General features: G+C 38.6%; 1 protein-coding gene across 3 annotated transcripts; it reads left to right on the forward strand.

Moving 5' to 3' along the window:
• Window positions 1–1266: 1266 nt before the first annotated feature.
• Window positions 1267–25773, forward strand: mybl2a (v-myb avian myeloblastosis viral oncogene homolog-like 2a). 3 transcript variants are annotated; one of them, XM_067446979.1, is made up of 7 exons: window positions 1267–1440; window positions 10456–10561; window positions 15656–15727; window positions 18005–18097; window positions 18416–18636; window positions 20441–20588; window positions 23292–25773. In XM_067446979.1, exons 1-7 carry the CDS (start codon window positions 1403–1405, stop codon window positions 25047–25049), a joined length of 2436 nt encoding a protein of 811 aa, XP_067303080.1. In that variant the 5' UTR covers window positions 1267–1402; the 3' UTR covers window positions 25050–25773. The 3 variants fall into 3 exon arrangements, with proteins under 3 accessions (XP_067303080.1, XP_067303081.1, XP_067303082.1); XM_067446981.1 differs by having other exon boundaries at window positions 1301–1440; window positions 10456–10593; XM_067446980.1 differs by lacking the exon at window positions 15656–15727.
• The last annotated feature ends 394 nt before the right edge of the window (window positions 25774–26167 follow it).

The following is a 26167-nucleotide window of genomic DNA, read 5'->3' on the forward strand; positions in this document are numbered from 1 at the left end:
ATTTTTCCTGCTTCTAACACATCAACTTTAAGGACAAAATGTTCACTTGCTGCCTATTATATCCCACCCACTGACATGTGCCGTGATGAAGAGATCATCAGTGTTATTCACCAAGGTCATAATGTTATGGCTGATCAGTGTATATGTTATATATAACTCAGAGGACATTCGCAGAAGGCATGTGGTCACATATACTGCTATTATGAGTTTGTTTTGCGAAGAAAATACTGGTCATGGCTTAGAGTTTAGGGGCTGATTGAAGGTGTAAAAGCAGTGTGTGTATTTTGGTCTTCATACTTATTTACAAATGATTGTTTTGCATCTGTTCCTGTGACCAGCAGATGAAAAATAGACAAAAATGAATTGACAAAAAATAGACAAATAAACTCTGGTCACAACGCTAATCCAGTATATGCATACAGAACTGAACTCCTGTCAATTACAATTACATAATTTTAAATAAATGGGCCATACTGACTTTAATAATTTAAATAAATGCACTTCTGCTTCTCAGCTCTGGCATGCTGCAGAGAGTTATGTTGTATTATCAGTAGCTATTATTCTGCAAATGTTTTCAGCCACAAATTGTATAATTCACAATCAGCCAGGATTAATTTATCCTGCAGCAGAAGTGTGCTTCGTGAGCTCAGGCCTCTATCCTGCAATTCCCACATTCTGCAAATGGCTTTCCACCGCTGACATAATTATAAATACATAAATAAATATACAAATTGGTATTTATATTTAGACAAAGAAAAGTGGCAATAAATAGAGATACATACAATTATACATAAAATAAACATGGAAATAATTAAATGTGAAAATAAATAAATGTAGAAATAAATAAAAATATACATAAATAAACTTGGAAAATTAAATGTTAAAATAAATAAATGTAGACATACATACAAATATACAAAAATAAATGTGTAAATAAATAAATGCGAAAATAAAATAATGGGAAAATACAATCATACATAAATAAGGAAATAAACGTAAACAATTTATTTGTATTTAGGTTATTTATTTATTAGTATAATTTTGTCAGCTTTGGAATTCCATAAACTGCAGTGGGAGGAAAGACCCGTAGGCCTCTGTGTGTGTGTGTGTGTGTGTGTGTGTGTGTGTGTGTGTGTGTGTGTGTGTGTGTGTGTGTGTGTGTGTGTGTGTGTGTGTGTGTGTGTGTGTGTGTGTGTGTGTGTGTGTGTGTGTTCTGCACACAGTGCGCGCAGACATGACGCTGTGCAACACAGAAGCCGCGCGCGCGGGCTCAGCAGCAGCAGTTGGAGGTTGGAGGAGGCGAGGCGGCAAACTAACGACACAAACAAATACACTGGAGATCATTGCGCATAACAAACACACATATCGACTCCTGAATTAATGGTGGAATTGAAGAAACCCCATGCAGATCAGCGAATATATGTCCGGGCAAGCTTGTGGGTAAGAAAGAAAAACAACAGTTAAAAAGAGTTGCTTTAAAATGGCTGTAAATGTTCTCCACTGTATTCAAACGAAAGACTAAATAATCTAGTCTCTGTCAACTGACCGATGGCCAGATCAGCAGAAGTGCTAGCAGCCGTTGAGCCAACTGTCGAAGTTTTGTGCTCTTTGAGTCTGGAATATACCAGAACAACTAGGAGTAAGCTTGTTAGTAGATTAATGTTAACTTACACGTTACTAAAACATCTAAAGTTAACGTTACTTCAGCGCGAGTTTAACGGTTTTCCCCAGGGCTGTTGGTGGTTAGTTTGCCTCTGAAATAACGTTAGCTAGACATGCTAATCATGAAGTTTCACTGTCTGAAATCGCTCACTATCACCCTAAACACGGTGCAAACGGTGTTTTGTAGTGTTTTCCTTGAACAATTTTCTTTACTTAACCGTTTGCCTTTTATTAACTACACGTTTTGGTGTATAATATGCAGTATGTTCACTAACGGTCGTGGTTGTGCCCATAATGCAACGCGCGAGAAGAACCGAGCTGGTGACCGTCGAAGTATCGCAACAGGCAGTGTTGGGTCGACATTTTCCAGCCCAAAAGCTCACCAAAACCCGCCAACTCCAAGAAAACACGCACAAAACATTAACTGACAAAATAATGTGATACAATTGAATTGCCATAACAATCAGGGTTGATCAAAGCACTATTTTGATCTCCTTGCTTTAAACAAAACAATTTCCCAGCAACGGATCAAAACAGCGCACATACATTAAAGGTGCACTATGTAGTATTTTTGCATTAAAATATCCAAAAACCACTAGGCCGGTGTTATATAGTTTGTTCAGTTGAGTACCTACAATATCCCAGATGTTTCTAAATATTTGTAAATTGTGAGAAAATTGCTATTTTAACGGCGGACCGGGACGGTTCAGCATTGCGTTTGAGGGAGTCGCCTGTCAATTGCGTCATATCTGCGTTACCCTCGGTTTCAGCTTTTATTTGGCAGGAGTGCTTTACTCTTAGCAGTGTGAACAAGTGAACGCACGGAGTAACGTCATAACATCGTTTTAAACACACTTAAATGTATCTAATATGATAAACAGAGCTGCATTACCTCAAAACCGGAAAAAGCGGATCAGTGCAGGCTCACGGCGAATGTGTCACGTCCCGTCATAATAAAAGTCCCGGTATTCGCGAGGCGGGTATTTGTTTAACAATCGCTCCAGTAGCTGTGCTCAGGTCCATAACACTCGGTCCTGCTCTGCTTCACTACAGTAACGTTAATAACCGCATCAATGAACGTGATTCTGTCAGTGTCCTATTTTCCTCCAGCTGTGATGTGAAGACCACATCTCCCAAGATGCTGCGCTCACACTTTGCGTCATAAAACTACGCATTTGTTTTGAATAGGCGCCCTCAAGTGGACGGAAAGATGCATAGTGCACCTTTAAAGAGTATTGTAAATATAAAATGTCGAGGTGGAAACTGTCAAAATGGTAAATAATAGAAAGAAATTCATATACAAAATTAACTGATGACTAACCATCAGAAATAAACACATGCATAATTTTGAATGTCAACATTATAAATAAGCCAATTTAAGTGCAAAAAGTACCCAATATAAGAGTTAAAATGAGCGATTAGCAGGCCTTTCACACACATTAATGCACACACACCACAGCCAAAATGTGTCATTCATTGATACATACTGTACTTTAGGGCTGTGCGATATTGAAGAAAAAATGCGATACCATGTTAAATAATGCGATATTCAATATGCGAGACGATATTGCAATTAGTGTGTAAAATATATTTAAATAAATAAAATAAAAAAACTGAGAATACCATTTATGTGTTTCACATTCTTTCTGGGAAAAGAAAGCATCACTACAACTTCAAAAAGTGACCAGCAGTGTTTTAGCAAAAATGTGTGTCACAAATCTGACAATATAATTTTTACATCAATGTCAACAAACAAAAAATGTAATTTCAAATATAATGCAGACACGAAACTGAACTGAAGGGATCACACACGTTTCGGTATGTGTGTGTGTGTGCGTGTCAAACAGTGCGAGACTGCAAGTTGTTGTTTTTCGCAAGTTATTGCGTATAATAACTCTTTTTCAAGGGATTGGGACACTTTTTTCCCCAATTATTTCAAAGGCAAAAACTGTTAGAATCATTTTATTTTGTAAACTATCCGATACACGCAATAATCTAATATAGTCTATATTTCAAACTGACTGTCAAAGTGCAACATTGCTAAAAATTTAACACTAGTGCAGGAACAAAATGTATGCAACTTAAATTAAATATTCAGGAGTCAGGATTAGGTTTATCACCATAAAACAAACCAAATGTGGGACGATTACTAAGTTTGTGTGGGACAATGTGAGAAATGTTACAGACAATAAAACATAACCTGAAACTGTACTTATATAAAGGTCCTTCTCAAAAAATTAGCATATTGTGATAAAGTTCATTATTTTCCATAATGTAATGATAAAAATTAAACTTTCATATATTTTAGATTCATTGCACACCAACTGAAATATTTCAGGTCTTTTATTGTTTTAATACTGATGATTTTGGCACACAGCTCATGAAAACCCCAAATTCCTGTCTCAAAAAATTAGCATATCATGAAAAGGTTCTCTAAACGAGCTATTAATCTAATCATCTGAATCAACTAATTAACTCTAAACACCTGCAAAAGATTCCTGAGGCTCTTAAAAACTCCCAGCCTGGTTCATTACTCAAAACCGCAATCATGGGTAAGACTGCCGGCCTGACTGCTGTCCAGAAGGCCATCATTGACACCCTCAAGCGAGAGGGGAAGACACAGAAAGAAATTTCTGAACGAATAGGCTGTTCCCAGAGTGCTGCATCAAGGCACCTCAGCGGGAAGTCTGTGGGAAGGAAAAAGTGTGGCAAAAAACGCTGCACAACGAGAAGAGGTGAGCGGACCCTGAGGAAGATTGTGGAGAAGGACCGATTCCAGACCTTGGGGGACCTGCGGAAGCAGTGGACTGAGTCTGGAGTAGAAACATCCAGAGCCGCCGTGCACAGGCGTGAGCAGGAAATGGGCTACAGGTGCCGCATTCCCCAGGTCAAGACACTTTTGGGCTACAGAGAAGCAGCACTGAACTGTTGCTCAGTGGTCCAAAGTACTTTTTTCGGATGAAAGCAAATTTTGCATGTCATTCTGAAATCAAGGTGCCAGAGTCTGGAGGAAGACTGGGGAGAAGGAAATGCCAAAATGCCTGAAGTCCAGTGTCAAGTACCCACAGTCAGTGATGGTCTGGGGTGCCATGTCAGCTGCTGGTGTTGGTCCACTGTGTTTTATCAAGGGCAGGGTCAATGCAGCTCTAGCTATCAGGAGATTTTGGAGCACTTCATGCTTCCATCTGCTGAAAAGCTTTATGGAGATGAAGAATTGGTTTTTCAGCACGACCTGGCACCTGCTCACAGTGCCAAAACCACTGGTAAATGGTTTACTGACCATGGTATTACTGTGCTCAATTGGCCTGCCAACTCTCCCGACCTGAACCCCATAGAGAATCTGTGGGATATTGTGAAGAGAAAGTTGAGAGACGCAAGACCCAACACTCTGGATGAGCTTAAGGCCGCTATCGAAGCATCCTGGGCCTCCAGAACACCTCAGCAGTGCCACAGGCTGATCGCCTCCATGCCACGCCGCACTGAAGCAGTCATTTCTGCAAAAGGATTCCCCACCAACTATTGAGTGCATAACTGAACATAATTATTTGAGGGTTGACTTTTTTGTATTAAAAACACTTTTCTTTTATTGGTCGGATGAAATATGCTAATTTTTTTAGATGAGCTGTCTGCCAAAATCATCAGTATTAAAACAATAAAACACCTGAAATATTTCAATTGGAGTGCAATTAATTTAAAATATATGAAAGTTAAATTTTTATCATTACATTATGGAAAATAATGAACTTCATCACAATATGCTAAGTTTTTGAGAAGGACCTGTAATGTCTAAGTTAATAAAAAACATTTGTATTCTGCCTTTCAGATGATAAAAATATTTTGTTCTTTAGTCCCTACCAGAAGACACCATTACATCACAATGTAACATGACATGTCTTTATTTTACATTTAATTTAAATTCAACATCACTGAGCCCAAAGGCAGCAGGCATCATGCAGATAAACTATTTTTGAAAGAGTTCTGACCAAGTCCAACTAAAACCCAACAAAATAAATCAAGAACATATTAGGGATGGCGAAAGCTAAACATTTTCTTGACCGACCACTGAGCCTCATTAGCCGGTTGAAACCGGTTAACCGATTAGTTTAAAATATGCTGCGCTATTTGAAATGACAGTCGTGAGCCGTGCCTGCAATTTCGCAACTCTGTCGGATCTCTCTATGCTCTCTCTGCCGCTCTGCCTCACACACACACACACACACACACACACACACACAGTCCCGGCGTCGCTGCCTCCCTTCCACTCACGTCACTTTTTTAAAATCCCCTACAGCATGAAACATGAGTCCCGCAAACGCGGCGCCGAGAAACTTGTATGTAATCAGAGGACAAATGGCTCCTTAGTTTCGAAATGGTTTGGGTACAAGGTGATCGCGTTGAAAATAAAGGCATTTGTCACGCGTTAGAAGCTCATTTATAACATTGCCGCGGCTCATTTAAGAAAATGACAGCTCCGAAGAGACGCCGCTTTAGTTCGAGGTAGTGCTAACAATAATAAAGAAAGACGATGATCGACACCTTATGTGTTACCACTGAAATTTAGTTGTAATATATTTTCGAATGTAAGCCCATCTTATGCGGAATTACGCGGGTACACGCAAAGCGGGACGGGTGGTCACCCTAATAAGGATTAGTCTGAAATGCAGGTTAAACTCACAGCACATGCAGTGATGGAGCGCATCATTATGAACAGAACCACTGCGAGTATCATGAGCTGCTCGCGTGAACAGTGCAGGTGCTTTGCTTGCCTTTGGTTTCGTTTAAAAGTGGACATCAAAGCTTTCTAAAGCCTACACATGATATATATCATGTCTGAGGCAAGTAGCCTGCTGAGTTTTGGTTTATTTACAATGTTGTTTTACCGCTGAGCGGCCCAGGAGTGAAGCGCGTCTGCATAGAGCAGATTATTGAGCTGAGCGTCCGTCACTCCGCTCCTGGCGGCCATTCGCACAGGGCGTAGGTTTTAACGCTTCCCATTTACTTTGAATGGGTGACATCATCCGTTGCCGAACTGAATTAATAATAATAATAATAATAATAAATTTTATTTATAATGCACTTTATATTAAACAAAATCTCAAAGTGCTACAGAATTTAAAAAAACAAAACAATCAACAACAATAAATAAATAAAACCGAAAAATAAAATTAAATAAATTAAACAAGTAGCAAGTCAATTAAAAGCTCTGCTAAAAAGGTGGGTTTTAAGACCACGCTTAAAAGTATCTATAGTCTGTGGAGTCCGCAGGTGGTCAGGGAGAGCATTCCACAGACTGGGGGCTGCAGAGCAGAAGGCCCGATCTCCCATAGTACGGAGATTGGCTGTGGGAGTTTTGAGGCGATAGAGCGAAACAGAGCGGAGGTTACGAGTGGCTGTTTGTGTGGTGAGGAGTTCCTTTTGAATTGTGGGTTCCGTCGCGTTGCTTCACTCGCATTGCAAGCGGCAGAAGTTGAAGATTTCTTAACGTTTCTAGCACCAGCGCAGGCGCCATTCAATCAGATCGCCGTATGCAAATGTCCTAGAGCAGACGCTGGCAAATTGCGTTCATTACTGCTCAAACAGTGAACCATAAAGACGCAGCTCCCGGACCAGTACGTGATATTCTCCCCGCTGTCGGCGCTTTTTCAGGATTTAATGTACCCAACAGCTTCGAGCACCTGTGCAGTGCACTGACAACAACTACATGAGCAATCGCATTCGCACATATAACCAAATCGGCATCCATTTAGTCTCACAGACTAGCTGTCAAAAAGGCGCTTTTTTGTGTTGTGTTGTGGTCCAAGCGGCAAGTAATGTGATTGGCTGTTGTCACTATGGCGATCGCGTCAGCACCAAGCTTCAGCCACGCCCTCCGTCAAGTGTTGACGCCTACGCCCCGTGTGAATGCAGCGTTACAGGCTCGTTCTCGTCGGTCAGATTCAGAACCCAAAAACTGAATGTAGCCTTTGATAAAAATAGCAATAAATAAAATAGGGCTAGTTATTGTTTTAGTTGTTTTTAGTCCATGTTACCTTAATAAAAAAGGTTATGACACCAAACACTAATAGCCTGACTTGTGTAATTAATGTCATTAAAGACAGCCAGTATTAAAATAATAACAAATTATCAAATTATGAGCAATAGCACAAATAAATACAACAGAACAAACATACAAATAAAAAAATATTTTATTTTAGTTTTTTTTATGTAGGTTTAAATTTAGATTTTCAGGTACAGAAATAGTGATCAAATGCACTTTATAAATATATATAAACCCTTCAGTCAAGAGCAGTGACTTTGCTTGTCTTTTGTTTGGTTATTATATAAAAACTTTTGACTATATTGAGGTCCGAATCCAGAATGTCAGTGTTTTTCTCTCGGGATGCACCGAAATAAAAGTTCTTGACTGAAACCGAAAAAGAGGAACCCAAGGCCGAAAACCGAAACGCAGAAAGAAATTATGGCTATTATTAGTAATTGTTACCTATAGTAATCATACACATACATGCATTTATTGCTATGACTAAAAATTAAGGCATTGCAATTGCATAAATTAATAATAACGTTTCAAATAATAAATCAATTACAAATCATGCATACATTTATTTAGCACATTGCAACAATGCACAGTATAAAATAAAATTCAAACTAAAATGTTTAACTTGACCTCAATCATGTGTAGCCTACATTAAATAATATACAAGCCTACTAGTCTGCAGAAAGGTACAGACATTTAATAAAGTAATCAAATGTAAAATAACTGCATATTTAATTGTTTAAATGAAAGATTAATACTTATTAAACTTACAAAAGCTATTCAATTAAAAGCAGTGAGTGATGTCCTTATCTTTTGTTTGACATGAAACAGAGTAAGGCCGTGTGTGCACCAAAGCGTTTTTAGACGTTTTGCATGTTTTTCTTTTATTATCGCTGGAGCCAGTAACGTGACGTGTATCCATCAACAGAAACATAAACAGCATTATTTTCAAGTTACAACCCATATTATAGATGCGTCATCAGATGTGAGATGAACCACATACGTCTCGATCAGCTCCCTAGTTCAGTAGTCAGGGCACTGATCAGGACATAAGTCAATGGGCTGACTCCCTTATCAGTGCCCTGACTACTGAACTAGGGATCGGATTGAGACGCACTCAAGCACGTGCAGGTCGTAGTGTCTGTTTGCGTCATCACATTATTGTTTCGGTGATAAAAGTCATGTTTTTGGGCCATTTTCGGACGAAAATTTTCAGTGGCCGAAAATTCAGTGCATCCCTATTTTTCTCCCACCACCACAAATCTCCGGCCGAATTATCTCCTGTTTTTTGACAAAACACACGTTTTTAACAAAAGGTAGTGTGGTGATTTAATTGCCGTCCTAATCCACATCTCTAAAGATCGCTTCAAAATGAACTGTTTATATCCACAGCGGAGCACCGTATCGTTGCGCTTAGCTGTAATGTGAATGCATTTAACGATCTAGCCTACACTTTTATTACTGAAATGCTGGAAAGTATTTACAAGAATAAGCTTTCATTACTGCTCAAAAGAGAAAAACAAACAAACACGTCAACATTTGAAATGAGGCTTTATAACAGCAGTAATTAATGTAATATAGGTTAAATTTGCAGCATTGTAGTAACTTATTTGCGCTCATTTCCACATTTTTAAAATGGCATCTTCCTATTTATAAACAGGAGATTTAAATAATTTCCTTTTATTAAATAAAATTTTATTTTATTATTATTATTCCAAGCATATGACATTTTTACAGCAGACAATCTTTCACCTGACCCCGTGAGCAGCGTTCCCAGGTGCGGATCACTAAACTCGCTCCTCCACCGATTAATAAACAGCCATCCGAACGCACGAGTTTTATAACTGAGGTGGCAAGCACATACATTTTTACGGACGTCCACATGAGAAACAATTACCATCCGAATAGCTTATGTCTGTTCAAACTCAGAAAGAGTATTTGCATGCTGTGAAACGCGGCGTTCTGGGTGCGAATGTTGGATGTGGTTTGCTGCCATGGATAGACTGTAAAGAAATATAGACGTACTGTCCGTGACATCAGCCATAGGTTTCTAAACAGCATTTTTAAAGCCCAAAGTCAGCCGTTACCATCCTGGCAGCACGTCACTCCCGGATAACTGAAAATTGTGAAAGAGGCTGGATGTGGGCGGAGCTGAGGTGATGCAGTGACTATAGATGGCGGATAAATGGCTATCTTAAGTCACTTCCGTATTGGTTTCAAGAGAGATCGCGGGAGTTTGCTATGCACACAAAACTTATCACACAGCGCACGAGTACCAAACTGAGCTTAGGGGTGGGAATCTTAAGGCACTTAAAGATCCGATTCTGGGAGTAACGATCCGATTCCCAAAATGATTCTTAACAAGCTTTTTTGGTAACTAATTATCCTGCTGTGCAAATACATTAACTTTACATTTTAGCCAAAATTGGAGTTGCTATGCTTTTTTATAGTTAGAATAGAGAGAGTCTATTGAATGTAAAAACCACTCGAACGTCATTCCCTTAGACAACAGTATAAAAAAAATGTAAAAAGCCAGTTCTTGTCACCTTTAAAACACAAATATGTTTATAAATGTTTACAAAGAAATTATGAAAACGTTACTAGATTTTGCATGTAGGAATATTTAATTGCATCCTGTTTGCAACCTCAATTCAAATTTAGCACTTGAACTGGAAAAATTAGACATTATACAATGAACAAAAATACAGCTGGGAGCAGAAAGCAGTGTGGTGTGCTGATTGTCATCTCTGTGCTTGCAGTGTAATGGAAGCTGTGCTAAGTCTTAACCCTAAGTGTGCGACTGATCTTGAGTCTGATATTGATGAAGATATTGAGCCACTGAAGAGCAAATGGACTTCCAAAGAGGTGAGCTGAGGTGCTTTCAAATCATCAATAAGGTAAAATACATCACTTGAGTTAATTCACATGGTTTCAGTATTTAATGCGAGACAGTGACGCTGCCCAGTTGAATAATTACAAGATATAATATGTATAGATGTTTTTAATTAAAAACTGTACAGTCTTCCTGTAACCAGTGTTAAGGAAAGTTACTTTGAAAAGTAATGCATTACAATATCACATCCCTAATAAAAGTAACTAATTGCCCTATTTAGTTACTTTTCATGGAAAATAATGTGTTCTGTTTTTCTCATCTGGGCTTGCTTGCTTGTTTTTGATGACGACTAGGACTGTGCGATATTGAAGAGAAATGCGATATGTAACACCTTGATATTCGGTATGCGTTACGATATTGCTATTAGTGTGTAAAATCTATTTAAATTATATTTAAAAAAATATTTAAAGACTGAAAATGACACCATTTATTTGTTTTACATTCTTTCTGGGTAAAGAAAGCATCGCTACAACAAAAATGTATGTCACAAATCTGACAGTATAATTTTAACATCAATGTAAACAAAACAAAAAAAAGCAAATATTTAAATGATTGACTTGGTAATATATAGTTATATCTGCCTAGAACTGAACATCAAGAACATCCAGGGAAAAAACAAAGAAACCTGAACTAGAGGTGGACGATTAGTTTTGTTATTTTAATTATTAAAAATAATATCTAAAAACAGTAGTCTTTACATGAATTAAATATACACTGATACGTCATAAAGCTACAAAGGTTATTCAGCCGAGAGCACAGTGATTTTAATAACCCTTTTTAACATCAAACAAGTCGCATAAGTAACAGTAATGTCCAGTTTATTTTCTGCTATACGCGTCGACCTAAAACATACACTTTTCACAATGTTGAAGTAGCCTATTAAAATCACTCAGATGTTGCGTGCCGTTGCGATATGCATATTGCAATATTTCGATAATTTTTATATATTGCACAACCCTAATGACGACCAGTTTTTGTCAAATGAAATGGCTCTTTCACACCAACAGTGAAACGAATAAGCCTCAGGCTAAAGGTAATGCAGATTCGCACCTGTACAGTAGAGGATGCAGCTCAATCCTTTCAGCTCTGCTGCTATTCTTATGTTTCTGTCGATGGATACACGTGCTGGCTGCTCAGTGATACACTCAGGGTATCCGCGGGGTCTTGAAAAGTCTTAAAAGGTGATAAATCAATTTTGGGAAAATTAAGACCCTTATAAAGTAAGTCTTATCACGGCTTTATAAAGTCTTAAATTTTGAAAGTATTTTGTTCAAGCTTTGTCAAAAGAGTTTGACTCCAAAAAGTATTTATGAATATATTTATTTTCATCCCCATAAGTATTAAAAAACAACGGGCTGCTCAGTCTGAGATCTGCTCGGAGCGCGCGCGCCAGGGATGGAAATTAGCACCGCTACCACCCAAATGCGGCTGATTTAGAGTTGTGGCGGGTAAACTCGCCTACCAAGCTGTTTCACCTCTTTGTAAACTGTGTTCAATACATGAGAGTGCTGCCGTATGTGCGCATATAACCAGTCGTTTTCTCCATCATCACTCGCGTGAAGACGCGCTGTGAGACTCGCGCGCGCTGAGAGATCTGACGCTATGCATCATCCGAGAGCGCGCGCGAGTCTCGCAAGCGCGCAAATATTGAGTTCTCTTTCAAGTCTTGCGCTTATATGGACTAACTCACACAAGAAGTATGTCAACATGTCCATCTTGATGAGTATCCTAGCAGACATAGTCTGAATATGCCTTAAGAGAACTGTATAGTATGCACAGTCGAGAAAGACGAGCATATCCCTGCCTCAGGTCTTAAAGGCGCAGTAGCCTTCTATGCTGCCTGAGTGATGTCCTTATATTTAGTTTGACATTAAACAATGCTCTTGATTGAATAGCTTTTGTAAGTTTAGTAAGGATTAATCTTTCATTTAAACAGTTAAATATGCAGTTATTTTACATTTGATTGCTTTATTCAATTTCTGTACCTTTCTGCAGGCCAGTAGGCATGTGCATTATTATTTAATGTACACATGAGTGAGGTTGAGTTAAACATTCTAGTTTGAATTTTATTTTTCGGTTTTCGGCTTTGGTTTCTTCTTTTTTTGTTTCGGCCAAGAATTTTGATTTCGGTGCTTCCCAATCCCTACTGACAATGTTCTGCTCGGTATGTTGTCAACACGCTTCAAAGATGCCAAAAAGAATAGTTTCATTCTTGGGACTAAAAACCATAAAACTGGAAGCCATAAAAGTGTCAGTATTTCATTGAGACTTGAGATTAAATAAACTGCCCAAGTATTGTAGAGCTTGTAGTATTAATTTGTTAAAAACAAAAAAGTGGCTGGTAAAAACATTGAGTGGTAGACTTTGAAAAAAGTTAATTTCCATCCCTGGTGAGCGCTGTCTACGGGTGACGTCATGTATTTTGCGAAATGCACAGTTCTCTTGAGTTCTCTTTCAAGTCTTGCACTTGAACGGACAAACTCACACTAAAAGTATGTCAACATGTCCTTCTTGATGAGTATCCAAGCAGACATCGTCTGAATATGCCTTAAGATAACTTTATTCAGTCGAGAAAGACGACACATATCCGTTGATTAGCTCTTAAAGGGGCAGTAGCCTTTACTGCTCTGTTAAATGGCAAACAAAAGATAGACATCACTCACTGCTCTTTAATGAATCGCTTTTGTAAGTTTAATAAGGATTAATCTTTAATATAAACCGTTAAATATGCAGTTATTTTACATTTGATTACTTTATTATGTATGCTTGCACATTATAATGTACACATGATTGAGGTCAAGTTAAACATTTTAGTTTGAATTTTATTTTATACTGTGCATTGTTGCAATGTGCTATATAAATATTTGCATAATTTGTAATTGATTTATTATTTGAAACTTTAATATTTATGCAATTGCAATGCCTTGATTTTAGTAGGGCTGCAACGATTCATCGAGTAACTCGAGTTAATCGAATCAAAAAAATCCTCGAGGCAAAATCATCTGCCTCGACGCTTCGCTTAGTCCATTTAACTACACACAGATATTGGAGAAAGACATTTTTTGTGTAAGGACTCGGAGTATGAGCGGATTGCGGTTATATCCGCGGTTCAGGTGCGTAAACATCCCAAACATTGCAGGTGGATGAGAGAAATCGTTAATATGTTGATTTTAATAAAGACGCGGAACTCTCATATCACGCTAAAACACAATGAATGCGTGTCGTTCTTTAACTTTCGTTTTCAGCTCATGTCGAGATCAAAGACCGCAATGCGAGAGATAGAGAGAGAGAGAGAGAGCGGGCGGGCATCAGCACTGGTAATATCATTTAATATCGCTGTTTTTAAATGAAGAAAACTGTGTGTTGAGCTTCAGGATGCGACGCTGAACATTTAAGTTTCATTTGCGGCAGTTCACGCGTCAGCTGAGGAGATACGAGCAACTCCAAACACATTAACTCGATGGAGTTTGCAGCTTTGCACATGGATCACCGTCATTGTGATGTGTGTGAAATCTTTAATGAGACTTTATATATCCTACTTGATAATATCTTCGAAATGCACCATTAGATGTTCTCAATACTAGGCGCAACAAATATCAGAACAAGCTGTAACGCGCGCGTGTGCGTGTGTGTGTGTGTGTGTGTGTGTGTGTGTGTGTGATTAGCAGCGCTCGTGCTTTCAGAGCTCAGAGCTGCGTGCTTTCATTGATTTGTGTAATTTAAATATCACACTTTAATCATATTTATAGCTACTAACTTAAAGCAAGCTGTGTTACAATGATGAATGATTAGCTCAAAAGATCAGCATGTGTGATGTACTTTATCTGAATTAAACATATCTCGCGTTTGATCACGTTCTAGCGGTTATTCCTCTGTGTGATGTATAGGTTGTCGACCCTGGTTTATGTAAATGTAATTTTGCCAAAATAATTTTTTTTGTTTTGTTTAGCAACCTACTTCAGTGTAGCTAATATGTGACGATCGGGTGCGGGTGAATGGTTTGCTTCTAACAGCTGATTCGGTGACGATAGAGCTGATCCGCACATCTCTTATTCCAAGTTAACCTGTCCAATATGTGTTGCTCCAGTAAAGGAGTAAATAAGACAGTAAATGCTTATGTCATGCCTGAGCTGAAGCTGATACATGAAAGTTAAGTTGCACAACATAAATACAATGTTTAGTTATTTATATTATTTATAGAATATTTATAGAATATTAGAATATTTATATTATATAGAATTTATAGAATATTTATATTATTTATATTGGCATTATTGTTATTTATATTACTACTATTTAGATTTATTGGTTGTAGGTTTAGTTTTAGATTGAACTATGTTTACCTTTTTAAAGTAATTTGAAATAGATTTTTATTTAATATAATATGGCAATTGTATGCATTAAAATTGTTTAGTTTCACAGTTATTAATGTATGCAATTTCAGCAATAAAACTTAATTTTTCTAAAAAGAAGACAAATTAGATGTTAATTTTAAGATACCCGTCTTATTGTCTCTTATTGCTCTTTAATAAAGAAAAAGTAATTATTATCCGATTAATCGATTAATCGATCGATTAAGTGGTAGATTAATCGATTACAAAAAGAATCGATAGCTGCAGCCCTAGATTTTAGTAAAGTTACACAGTCATAGCCATAAATGCAATGGTACTAATAATTGGCATAATTTCTTTCAGTTTTCAGCCTTGGTTTCCTCTTTTCCGGTTTCGGCCATGAATTTTGATTTCGGTGCATCCCTAATAATGAGTTCTTTTGTCGGGTCGCATTACGCCACTCTTGTCTGGTGTAGACTCGGTGTTAAGCTGCCTCCCAATTCGCCTACTATACTAAAAATATGTGCTCTATTTGTGAAGGAAAAGTACATATTTTTTAGTGTGTAGCAAAACAGTAGACAAGGCTTTGTGACATACTATCATATTATAAAATAGCATCTTTAAGGAAGTGGCGAAATCACGGAGGCTGTGACGGATCATTGACGGCAGAAGAAAGTCCAAAAATATGACTATGAAGGTTTCTTGATATTTAACCGTTATATGGCTTACTTTTAGGATGAAAGTCTTGCGTCCCTCGTGGGGAGGTTTGGAAGGGATGAGTGGGAACTGATTGCAGGCTACCTACCTGTGAGTGATCTAATTTCAAGTGCCAATTCATAAATATTGAATGTTTATGTGGTAGGGGTGTGCGATATATATCGTCTGTGATAATATCATAATTGTTGTTTTAACGACAGATGCAGCCTCTGATACTTATTTAATTTGATTGGTAACAGCCCTATTGTGTCTCATTGTTAAAATTAAATTTGACTATATTTATGAAACTGACACAAAAGATGTCACATGGATATAATTAGGTTTAAAAAATAAATGTATAAAGGTAAAGTGCACATGAAAGGTAAACCTTAATTTAAACTTTTTGGAAAAGATTATTTCTGTCTAGGACTGGGACGGTTACTGTTTTACCGCAATACCGCGGTCACGTGATGCCTACCGCGGGAGTCTGAGATCGTCACCGCCATCACCGCAAAAATAAATAAATAAATTACATTCCAGCCTTCATATTTTTTGCTAGAAAAACTAGCATGTTCACTTTATCGTTTTTTTTTTAAAAATTGTATAAAAAGATATAATTTACTATAGGCTACTCTATTTGATCTCTTTACATAAATATATTTTCTACTTAAAAACTAAATGTTCTTATTTTAGTAACCCGAATAAGGACTCATCCGCGCTAGTTTGCACGTGAGAGGAAAAAGTAGCTTGCTTCCACTTAGGAGGAGCTGTGCACTTTTGATTTAAATATCTCCTTTCATACCTACTATTTTCTACTTAAAACTATAATTTCGAACTATAATATTGACCCAGTGTTTTTTTATGTAAACGCCGTTTTACGTGATTTTTACCACAGGGGTGAAGCACAAAGCTTTTACAAGGGAAATACATTTGCAGATGTTACATCGCAGTCATGAAAACAGGCTGTGGATTCATGCCGAATGAGAGAGGGAGGCTGAGCCCAATTTAAGATTTGCCAGCTTTTTAATTCTGTTTTGCAATCTGGTCATCCGATATTCCGATTTCTGTGAATTTTCACAATAGGCCGAACGTTAGTTCATCTTATCCCACGGGACCTCTCGTTTCTATTCCCAAATCTTCACTCGCGGCGCACTTATTTTTGCAGGGAATTATAAACGTTTCTTTCTTTCGTTTGCTTAAGTCTATTCCACCCGTTCACATCTTTTACTGTGGTAAAGTAGGAAAACACTGTAGGACGAAATATTATTTAACACAGTTTGTGCTATTTATATTAGACTTGAGGCGCGTTAAGTTTATTTGAATAGCGCAGTTCACCTGCACCCAGCGGTTTTACTTTCGTTTTCTCTCGCAGTGATAATAAAATGAAAATGATGAGAATAAATGTATAAAAGTAAAGTGCACCTGAAAGGTAAACCTCAATGTAAACTTTTTGGAAAAGATGATTTCTGTCACTACTGTAAACCCAGTGGTTTTACTTTCGTTTTCTCTAGCAGTGCATAATCAAACATAGCCTAAATGTCTTGACCCTGTGGAAGATAAAACTCGCTCTTCAGACGTTTTACAACAAGTGAAAACATGAAGACGAGAGTCGAGACGGTGTCTATCCAGCTCGTGTCCCACATTCATCTCAAAGCGCAGACCGGCATAGGACGCATCTTTGCGGGGCAATAGGCTATAAAACAAATATTTAATTTTCTTATATTCTTAAGATTACCATTATTTACTTATAATCATTTAAATGTTTTACAGGCTGTAGGCTATGTGTTGTTTCACTGACGGAAAATAAACACACATGCTTATGAAAATGGAAGTTTGTGCGTTTATTATTGTAACATGTAGGCTATATATATCTGGAATACAGTACAGTATTTAAAATAGCATACATTAGTTATACTCTCAATTTAATTTACAGAGCAAACTATAGAAAAAGATTAGTGTGTGTGGCACTCACAACAAGACCCGCTACAGGGGGCGCGGTGCCACGCCTGTTGCACGTTTTCTTAAACTTTTTTTTTAATATCACGGGTTTAAAAGCGGTTTACCATTGAACCACGAGAATTTCTTGCTTTTCAACCGCTGTAAAAAAAAAAAATCATACCGTCCCAGCCCTATTTCTGTCACTGCTGTGAATTGATCACCACAGAATATGAAGAATATCAAAGTCAGCTGACCACTGCAGTCATAAACTTGCAAGGTAAAAACACAATAACACACTCAGCTAACTATCCTCTAATTATTGTTATCGATAAAATCCCAGAAAATATTGAGATATAATTTTTGGCCAATATTGCGCACCCCTATTATGTGGATATTTGTGGTTTGGACATATTTGAGAAATTGTTGGAACTATGATATTATGTATTGCAGGGACGCTCTCCACAGGAATGTAAAAACAGATTCACGGTTGTCTTAGACCCAGAGCTCATTAAAGGAACCTGGACCAAAGAAGAAGATGAAAGGGTGAGCATTATTTGGTGTATTTATTAGACTTAAAGTGTCAGGGCTGCACTAAAGGGCATGGTTTGTGTTACTTGCCCTATATTTAAATGTTATGGCATCAGTCGATGACACAGTTTGCATCTGTGTTATCAGACAACCTCACCATTGCACCAAATGCATGGACCGCATGCATCTTTGCAACGAAGTAGGCATATCAAGGGTGTGGTTATATCCATATCTTCAGTCTTTTCTAAGAAGTATTGTCTTGAGGGCAACAATTAAGAAAACGGATCATCTTGTTAGCTCATCATCTAACTGTGTTGTCCTTTCTCTCTGTAGCTCATTCAGCTGGTGTCTTTGTATGGTGACAAAAAGTGGAGCACAATTGCAAAGAACCTAAAAGGTCGAAGGGGCAAACAGTGCAGAGAGCGGTGGCATAATCATCTCGACCCTTCTGTGATTAAGACGCCCTGGACCACAGAGGAGGATCTTCTGATCATAAAATGTCATTGTGTTCTGGGATCTCGTTGGGCACAAATTGCAAAGTTTCTCCCTGGAAGGTAATTTAGAAATTTGTAGATTTTTAACTTGTCGTGCTTGTGTTGTTAAATATACACTGATCAGGCATAACAGGTGAAGGTGAAGTGAATAACACTGATTATCTCTTCATCACGGCTCCTGTTAGTGGGTGGGATATATTAGGCAGCAAGTGAACATTTTATCCTCAAAGTTGATGTGTTAGAAGCAGGAAAGGATTTGAGCGATTTTGACAAGGGCCAAAGGACCAGTCTCTATCAAAAGTGCTCCAAGAGGAACAGTGGAGAACCGGCCACAGGGTCATGGGCGGCCAAGGCTCATTGATGCACGTGGGGAGCGAAGGCTGGCACGTGAGGTTCGATCAAACAGACGAGCTATTGGAGCTCAAACTGCTCCAGAAGTTAATGCTGGCTCTGATAGAAAGCTGTCAGAATACACAGAGCATCGCAGTTTATTACGCATGGGGCTGCACAGCCGCAGACCAGTCAGGGTGCCCATCAGGGATATGATGTTGAAGAAATTTTCCCACTGGTTAATAAATGGGTGTGACAACACCGAGAATACCGGTATCACCAGCAGGGAGCTTTTAACCCACTAATTCTAAACCAAAAGTGAAAATACGTACAGCCACTTGGGCATTCATAACAATGAATTTCAATGCATGAACTGAAAGCATGCCAGTGGACACGCACTGTGAATGACAGTGCAGCCCTAAATGCGTGCACCTGTGTGGCCGTGAATGAATAACTGCGGCCATGCACATTTTTCTTTCGGTATAGAATTGACACCAATTCGGGGGTGGGTTGCTTGAAGTATGGGTTCATTAGCCTATTATTCTTAATTAAAAACACAACAACAAATCAGTAGCCTATAATGACCAACTCACTTAAACAGGCGCTTTTACATTTCACTTTAAATCTAAATTTTCTGCGGTAATCTTGTCAATCATCTCACTCTCGTGATGAATGAAATCTGACTCCTGCTGCGACTCGCGTACGGCTCACGCTTCATTTAGCAGACACGTTCAGTTTTTATTTGTAGTGTCTGTTCTCTAAATGAAATAAATTATTTTATTACTATAGAAATCAAAACAATGGTGCCAGCAGTGCCAGGGTGGGAAAGCGATGTAACCAGTGTTTTGCCTAAACACCGTCAACACCGACTATCACAGCAAGCCTAGTGCCCATGCTCACCCCTGTCCACCTCCGAAAAGCAGCAACAGGGGCACGTGAGCATCAGAACTGGACCACAGAGTAATGGAAGAAGGTGGCCTGGTCTGATGAATCACGTTTTGTTTTATATCACATGGTTGGCCAGGTGTGTCACTTAGTGGGGATCACGTGGCCCCAGGATGCACTATGGGAAGAAGGCAAGCCGGCGGAGGCAGTGTGATGCTTTGGGTAATGTTCTGCTGGGAAACCTTGGGTCCTCCATCCATGCGTATGTAACTTTGACACATAACTCCTACCTAAGCATTGCTGCAGACCATGTTCAGCCTTTCATGGAAACGGTATTCTGGTGGCTGTGGCTGTTCAAGCAGGATAATGCTCCTGACACAAAGCAAAACTGGTTCAGGAAGGGTTTGAGGAGCACAACGAGTTTGAGGTGTTGATTTGGCCTCCAAATTCCCCAGATCGCAATCCAATCGAGCGTCTGTGGGATAATGTTATGCCTGATCAGTGTATAGATGGTGTTAAATAGTCTTATTGTATTGTCATCTATTTTATCTTTATTTTTAATTACTGTTCTAATTTTAGGCATTGTACTAATTTAGTTTCCTATTGGTTAAGGCACAGAAACTGATCAGCATTTGGTATTGTCTGATAGGACGGATAATTCCATAAAGAACCATTGGTATTCAACCTTAAAGCGTAAAATGGACAAGGGCAACTATAAGATGGAGGATGTTGATTTGAGTGATCTTGGAATCTACATGACACAAAAAGAAACATCTGCTTCCACAAGTCATGAAAAGGTATTTTGATATCTTTACCTTGTACTGTTGTGTTAATATCCAGCTTGTTTAGCACTAGATCTAGTTTAGTCAGACTATGAATTTACTGTAGGTGGATTTGTTCGTGAAATGGAATCTGCTAGTAGTCTTTTACCGTGGTCGGTATATCATCGGTCGTATATCGTCAGTGTTGATTTCAGCAGTCAGGTTATCCACGATGCCAGAAAAAAATGACACCCATAACCATTACCATAACCATTCACATCTTTGTTTTATTGTTTTAGCATTTAAACACGATTTCAATAGGCCTACATTCAATACGTATGGCGATATGCTGTTTAAAAGCGGCTACCTGAGTCATGAGACTATTTCTCAATATGAAAGCTATCTGTGTAGTTCACCATCTCTTAACTCTGTATCATGCTTGAAGAAAATTGTGTCTTGTTTGCACTTTGAATTAGAGGTCGACCGATTCATCGGATTTGCCGATTAATCGGCGCCGATAGCTGATTGGTGGAACAATCGGTTATCGGCAAAAATCAATACCGATAGTTTTTCAGGTTTGCGTCCGTTGCGGGAGCGGCTGAGAAGGCTGCTGTCATTACACAGTAGCCTACGAGAGCTCTGAGAAGGGTCTGCTGGCATTATATAGCGCGAGAGCGGCCTCTAGAGGCCAAATAAAAAACTATCACTGATTACATTAGCACGCGTGAGGCTGTATGCTTCACAGCACACGCTGCACAGAGCGCGCAGACTAATCTGATGCGCGTTTAAAACACCAACAGAGAAACGGTATGAATACAGAACACTTCAGTACATGTTGCCAAATCATTATAAAGTAATTGATTTGTTGACTAGATGCTTTAGCAGGGGAAGAACAGCAGTATATGTACTTTGTCGTCGAGGCTGACAGGACGCTAATATTAGCAGCAACGGTTACCTCAAGCATTTAAAACGATGTAACTGAAAAACTTTTTTTAATGTGAGAAACTGTATCATGCATCCAACAGAAATATAAACGCATTAGACGTCAATACGTGTTGTTATTTTGATAAGAAAACTGTTGTGTTCTAAAAAAGCAAACTGTTTGGATTTATATGAAATGATAACACTTAATATAATACAATAATATTCAATGTATAACATTAAGTAAGGTTAATAAATGCTGTAGAAGTATTATTCATTGTTAGTTTTATCTGTTAACCTTTTTTATGCACTATGAACTAACATGAATGATTAAGGTACAATTGTATTGCTCGAATATCAATACATGCTGTAAAATGTACATTACATAATGCATTTAGTTCATGTAAGCTAGCTAAATAAATACATCATTGTTAACAAATGGGATTTGCAGTCTGTTACCTGACATTTACACACATGTTTATAGGTTATAGCTAAAGAAACATTTATTTGTAATATTTTAATGTTTTAGTTATTTTCTGTAGAATTTTTTTTCTATTTTTAATATTTACATTTGGTTCAGTACTTTTTAAAATGTCTTGTAATAAAGTTCAGCACTGCTTTTTTACCTGTTATTTTATGTATTATTATTATATTTTAATCTAGTGTCTTTTTAAAAACTATCGGTCGATTAATCGGTTATCGGCAAGCGAGGTCCAACCTAGCTATCGGTATCGGTAAAATCCACTATCGGTCGACCTCTACTTTGAATATTGAGAATATTGAGTACTTTGATTATGGTTGTACTTATTGTTTGCACTTGATCTATGGTCAATTTGTGAAAAGGAGTTCAGTTAAGAGGTTAAAAGGTTGTAAAAGCGCGTAACTCGTGCAGTTCTAAGGTCTGAAGAACAATCAAAAAAGAAGCCAGTGAGATGAGTTTGTGCAAAACTTTTTACAGTGCTTGAGTATTGTTGTCTTTTATGGCATATGATAATTCATACTAAGAAAGTAGAACTGAAATTACATTCATTACAAGATGATGAGTTAAAACATTTCAAATGAAACAATTTTTTTAGTCATGTATTTCAACAGTTAGGGTTTCTTAAAAATACTATGTAAAAAATCTTGTCTCGTGAAATAAGTGTCTCGTTACAACCCTACTATATTGTGATATAAGATTTTGGTCATATCGCCCACCCCTAGTCTATGTATTTTACATGAACATTTCTTCTTAGCTTTTGTGTTTAGTTAACTATTGACATCAGTCGTTCGAGTCTGTTTGTGACAGCGCACACCCTGAGAAGATTTAGACTCTCAAAGCCGTGCTGGAAAAGTCACCCATGATGGTCATGTAATAATTAATATGTAGGACAAATGCAGGATCGATCTATTTAATTGCTGGCATTTGCTGCTTTTCCACCGTTGGGCTGAATGGTAAGGAACAGTTCCAGTTGTATTTCACGTTGAGCTTGGTTCAGCACGGCACAATTACAAACTTGGCTAACCATTCTGAACCTTGCTGGCATAATGCGTGTATTGACAATGCCACAAAGGATTGGTCACTTGTTTGTTGTCTGCACCAGTTTCTCTAGCTGGTGACATACTCAAATGAATAATAAAATTAAATAAAGTGTAAACTCTTGCATTACCAAGACTGATGCATTTGGATGCCAAACATCTCTGCTGTGGAAAGTGAAACCATATTATGAACGCTTAAGCAAAAAGAGCGGTGGAAAAGCTGCTACTGTAATTGGGATTAGTTAGAAGTTAATGTGTTTGCCTACACTTGTCATTTTAATCTTTGACTTTAACCCACAGTTGAAAAGTACAATGGAGCCATTGCCCAAGGTGAAAGAGAAGAATAGGACAGCTTTAGAAACAAACCTGAAGGCCAACAGTCCACCTCTCTATCCATGTTCAGCTTCACCCTCTTTCTCCAGAAGTCCTCCCATTGTGGAGTCGAAACATAAAGCATTTGTAGAAGATGTTTTGCAAATGATTGCAGAGGACATGCTACCGCTAAACTTCACTGAAGGTTCTGGGTTTCGTAAGTTCATGACTTCAATGGGCCCTCAATACCCACAGCTCTCACAGCGCACAATAGCTTCACACCTTTATAATGCTGTGGAGAAAACCATCAAGCCACAGCTGATCCAACAGCTCAGCAACTGTGTATCTTTGAGTGGAGGTCATAATGTTGTTCACATCACTGCTGATATTTGGGCTAGTGAACATACAGAACCACTTCTTGCTGTTCAGATGCACTTTCTTGATGCCGACTGGAACATTCACAGGCCGACTGTGGCTTTCCGCCATTTGGAGTGTAAACAGTTTACAACAAAGATTGGAGCAGAAATCGAATCAGTTCTTCTAAGCTATGGGCTTTTCCCCCATAACATTGGTTACAGTATCATCCACGAGGCCAAGAACACTATTACCACACATGATATTTTCTCTGACTACAAGGTCATGTATTCTGCACAGAAAAACGATCCAGATGAAGTTGAATTATTGAGTTTTCTTGATGATCAGGTCGCCATAAATGATTTCTCTATAGCTGAAATTTCCTCCAGCAAACATTTGGATTGTATTACTACCCTACTGCATTGTGTAATTAAGGAGGCCATAAAGAAGTCCAGAGTTGTTGAGCGTATACTATTTGAGGTACAGGGTGTGGTGTCTTTTTTTCGCCGCAGCGCCTACTGGCTTGAGGTTCTTTCAAAGAAGTGTAAGCTCTCACTATCTGGTACTTACAGCACAAGCAGCTACACCTGGAACTCCACAATCACTATCATCCGTGAAATAATGCAAGAATCAGTATGGGACTCGGTGATGAGCCTTGTGAACCAAGCCCACACAGATGAAAAAAGCTGCCACGTTTGCCCACCAGTGGTTAATGTAACGCGTGATAAAGTGGTGGACTTTGTTGGCTTACTGGAGCCTTTTGAAGAGGTGGTCCAGGTACTTCAAGAAGATGGTGTCACCTTATCCCTCGTCATTCCAGCCATCATTGGACTTGATAAAACACTCGAGACCAAGGCCACAAAGTTCAGCCTTTTCTGCTCATCTCTCCGCTCCGGTCTCCGTTCTTACTTCCAACCGCTTGTTTTGCGAAGGGATTTCATACTAGCCACAGTTCTGGATCCACGAATCAAGCTTCAACCCTTTCACAGTGGAAAAGAGAAATTCAAGAGTAGCACACTGTTTATACCTTCCAAAAACCGTGCCTCCTCAGTTGTAAAATCAGCATTGAACGAAACTGCAACAGAAACGGGATGTGATAAACCAGAACACGTTGAGTCCACTGAGCTGCATCAGTATTTATCAGAGCTCTTGTCTGAGGAAGATGTTTCCGTTCAAACCTTCTGGAAAGAAGCCACCCGCTTCCCTCGCCTACGAAGCATTTGCCGCAATTTGTTGGCTGTCCCGGCATCTTCAGGGGGATTTAAAAAACTATTTCCTTTAGCTTGCTGTATCATACGGGCCCGAAGAAGCAGGCTACCGCAGCACACGACAGAACGACTTCTGCTGTACAGAGAGTCTCTAAAGAAGGACAGCAGAAATGCAATGGACTAAATACTGAGCATTTTGCCTTAAAAGAACTGGGAAAGATATGTAGATATAATGTGTTTGTACTTGTGTTTTGTTTTTGAGTGGATTTTTTATTTTTTTGAGTGACTTTTCATGAGTATGCCACTGACAATAAACCTGAAACTTGAATGTTCTTGAAACTTTTGACATCTAGAACTATATAGAGGGATAGTCTGTTTATATATGACCTGCCTTATCAGACACTTTCACCTCTGCATCCTCCACTTTGGGGTACCAATGGGCGGGATGTGCGAGGCCCACGTATGACACTTTGTCTGGCTACCTCTTTATGATTCTGTCAGTAACGTGATTGTCTGAAGACACGTGTTCAGAAATAAGTGTGAACATTTGGCTGAAGTTGCAGTAAGAGATTCTGACAAACACTGTTGATATGTGAAATGAAGCCAAACAAACACACCCCTTCTTTCGTTGTTCTGCCCCCAAACTGCACAAACAAGCAAAAATTGATGTAACTTGCATATGGACCACATAACTGTCTATTTTCAGGCCTTCCCGCTCTAGGGTCTGCTGGTTGGCTCACTCTCCTCCCCATTATGAGTAGTAGCTGTTCTCCATGTACACATTCTCTCGCTCTCTTCACTGTACTGCATTAGACATGAAAACCTGATCAATCAAAGCACAGTGTGAAAGCATCTCTTCTCTGAAAGCTGTGTGGCTAATAAAGGTTTAATCCAGAATATCTGCTCCATTTAGTTTGCAACGCACACTTTTTCTTTGCTTCTTTCAGATATATGTCACATTGAGAAAAGAAGAATCGCCGCAGTGTATTGGGGTCAGTTTGGCCATAATGCTACTGGATACTATAGTTCTTTCTTCAAGGACAAACTGAACCAGTGAATGTCAACTAAGCAATTGCATGATTATGGTTCTGATTAAGGACAGCAGCAGGACCAAATGATCCAGTGGATGTAGTCTGTTAGCTTAAGATTGAAGGTAGTCAGAGTTTGTTGAGACTCATTAATCCTCAATTCATATTTCTGAGGTTGCATTAGGCAGAAAAACATGGGAATAAAAACCCTTGTTACTGTTTTTGAATGGAAATGTGTGCATTGCAACAATAAACTAGAAAGTAACCAAATCAA

This window comes from Pseudorasbora parva, chromosome 6, assembly GCF_024679245.1.
Source record: "Pseudorasbora parva isolate DD20220531a chromosome 6, ASM2467924v1, whole genome shotgun sequence".
Taxonomy (NCBI): domain Eukaryota; kingdom Metazoa; phylum Chordata; class Actinopteri; order Cypriniformes; family Gobionidae; genus Pseudorasbora; species Pseudorasbora parva.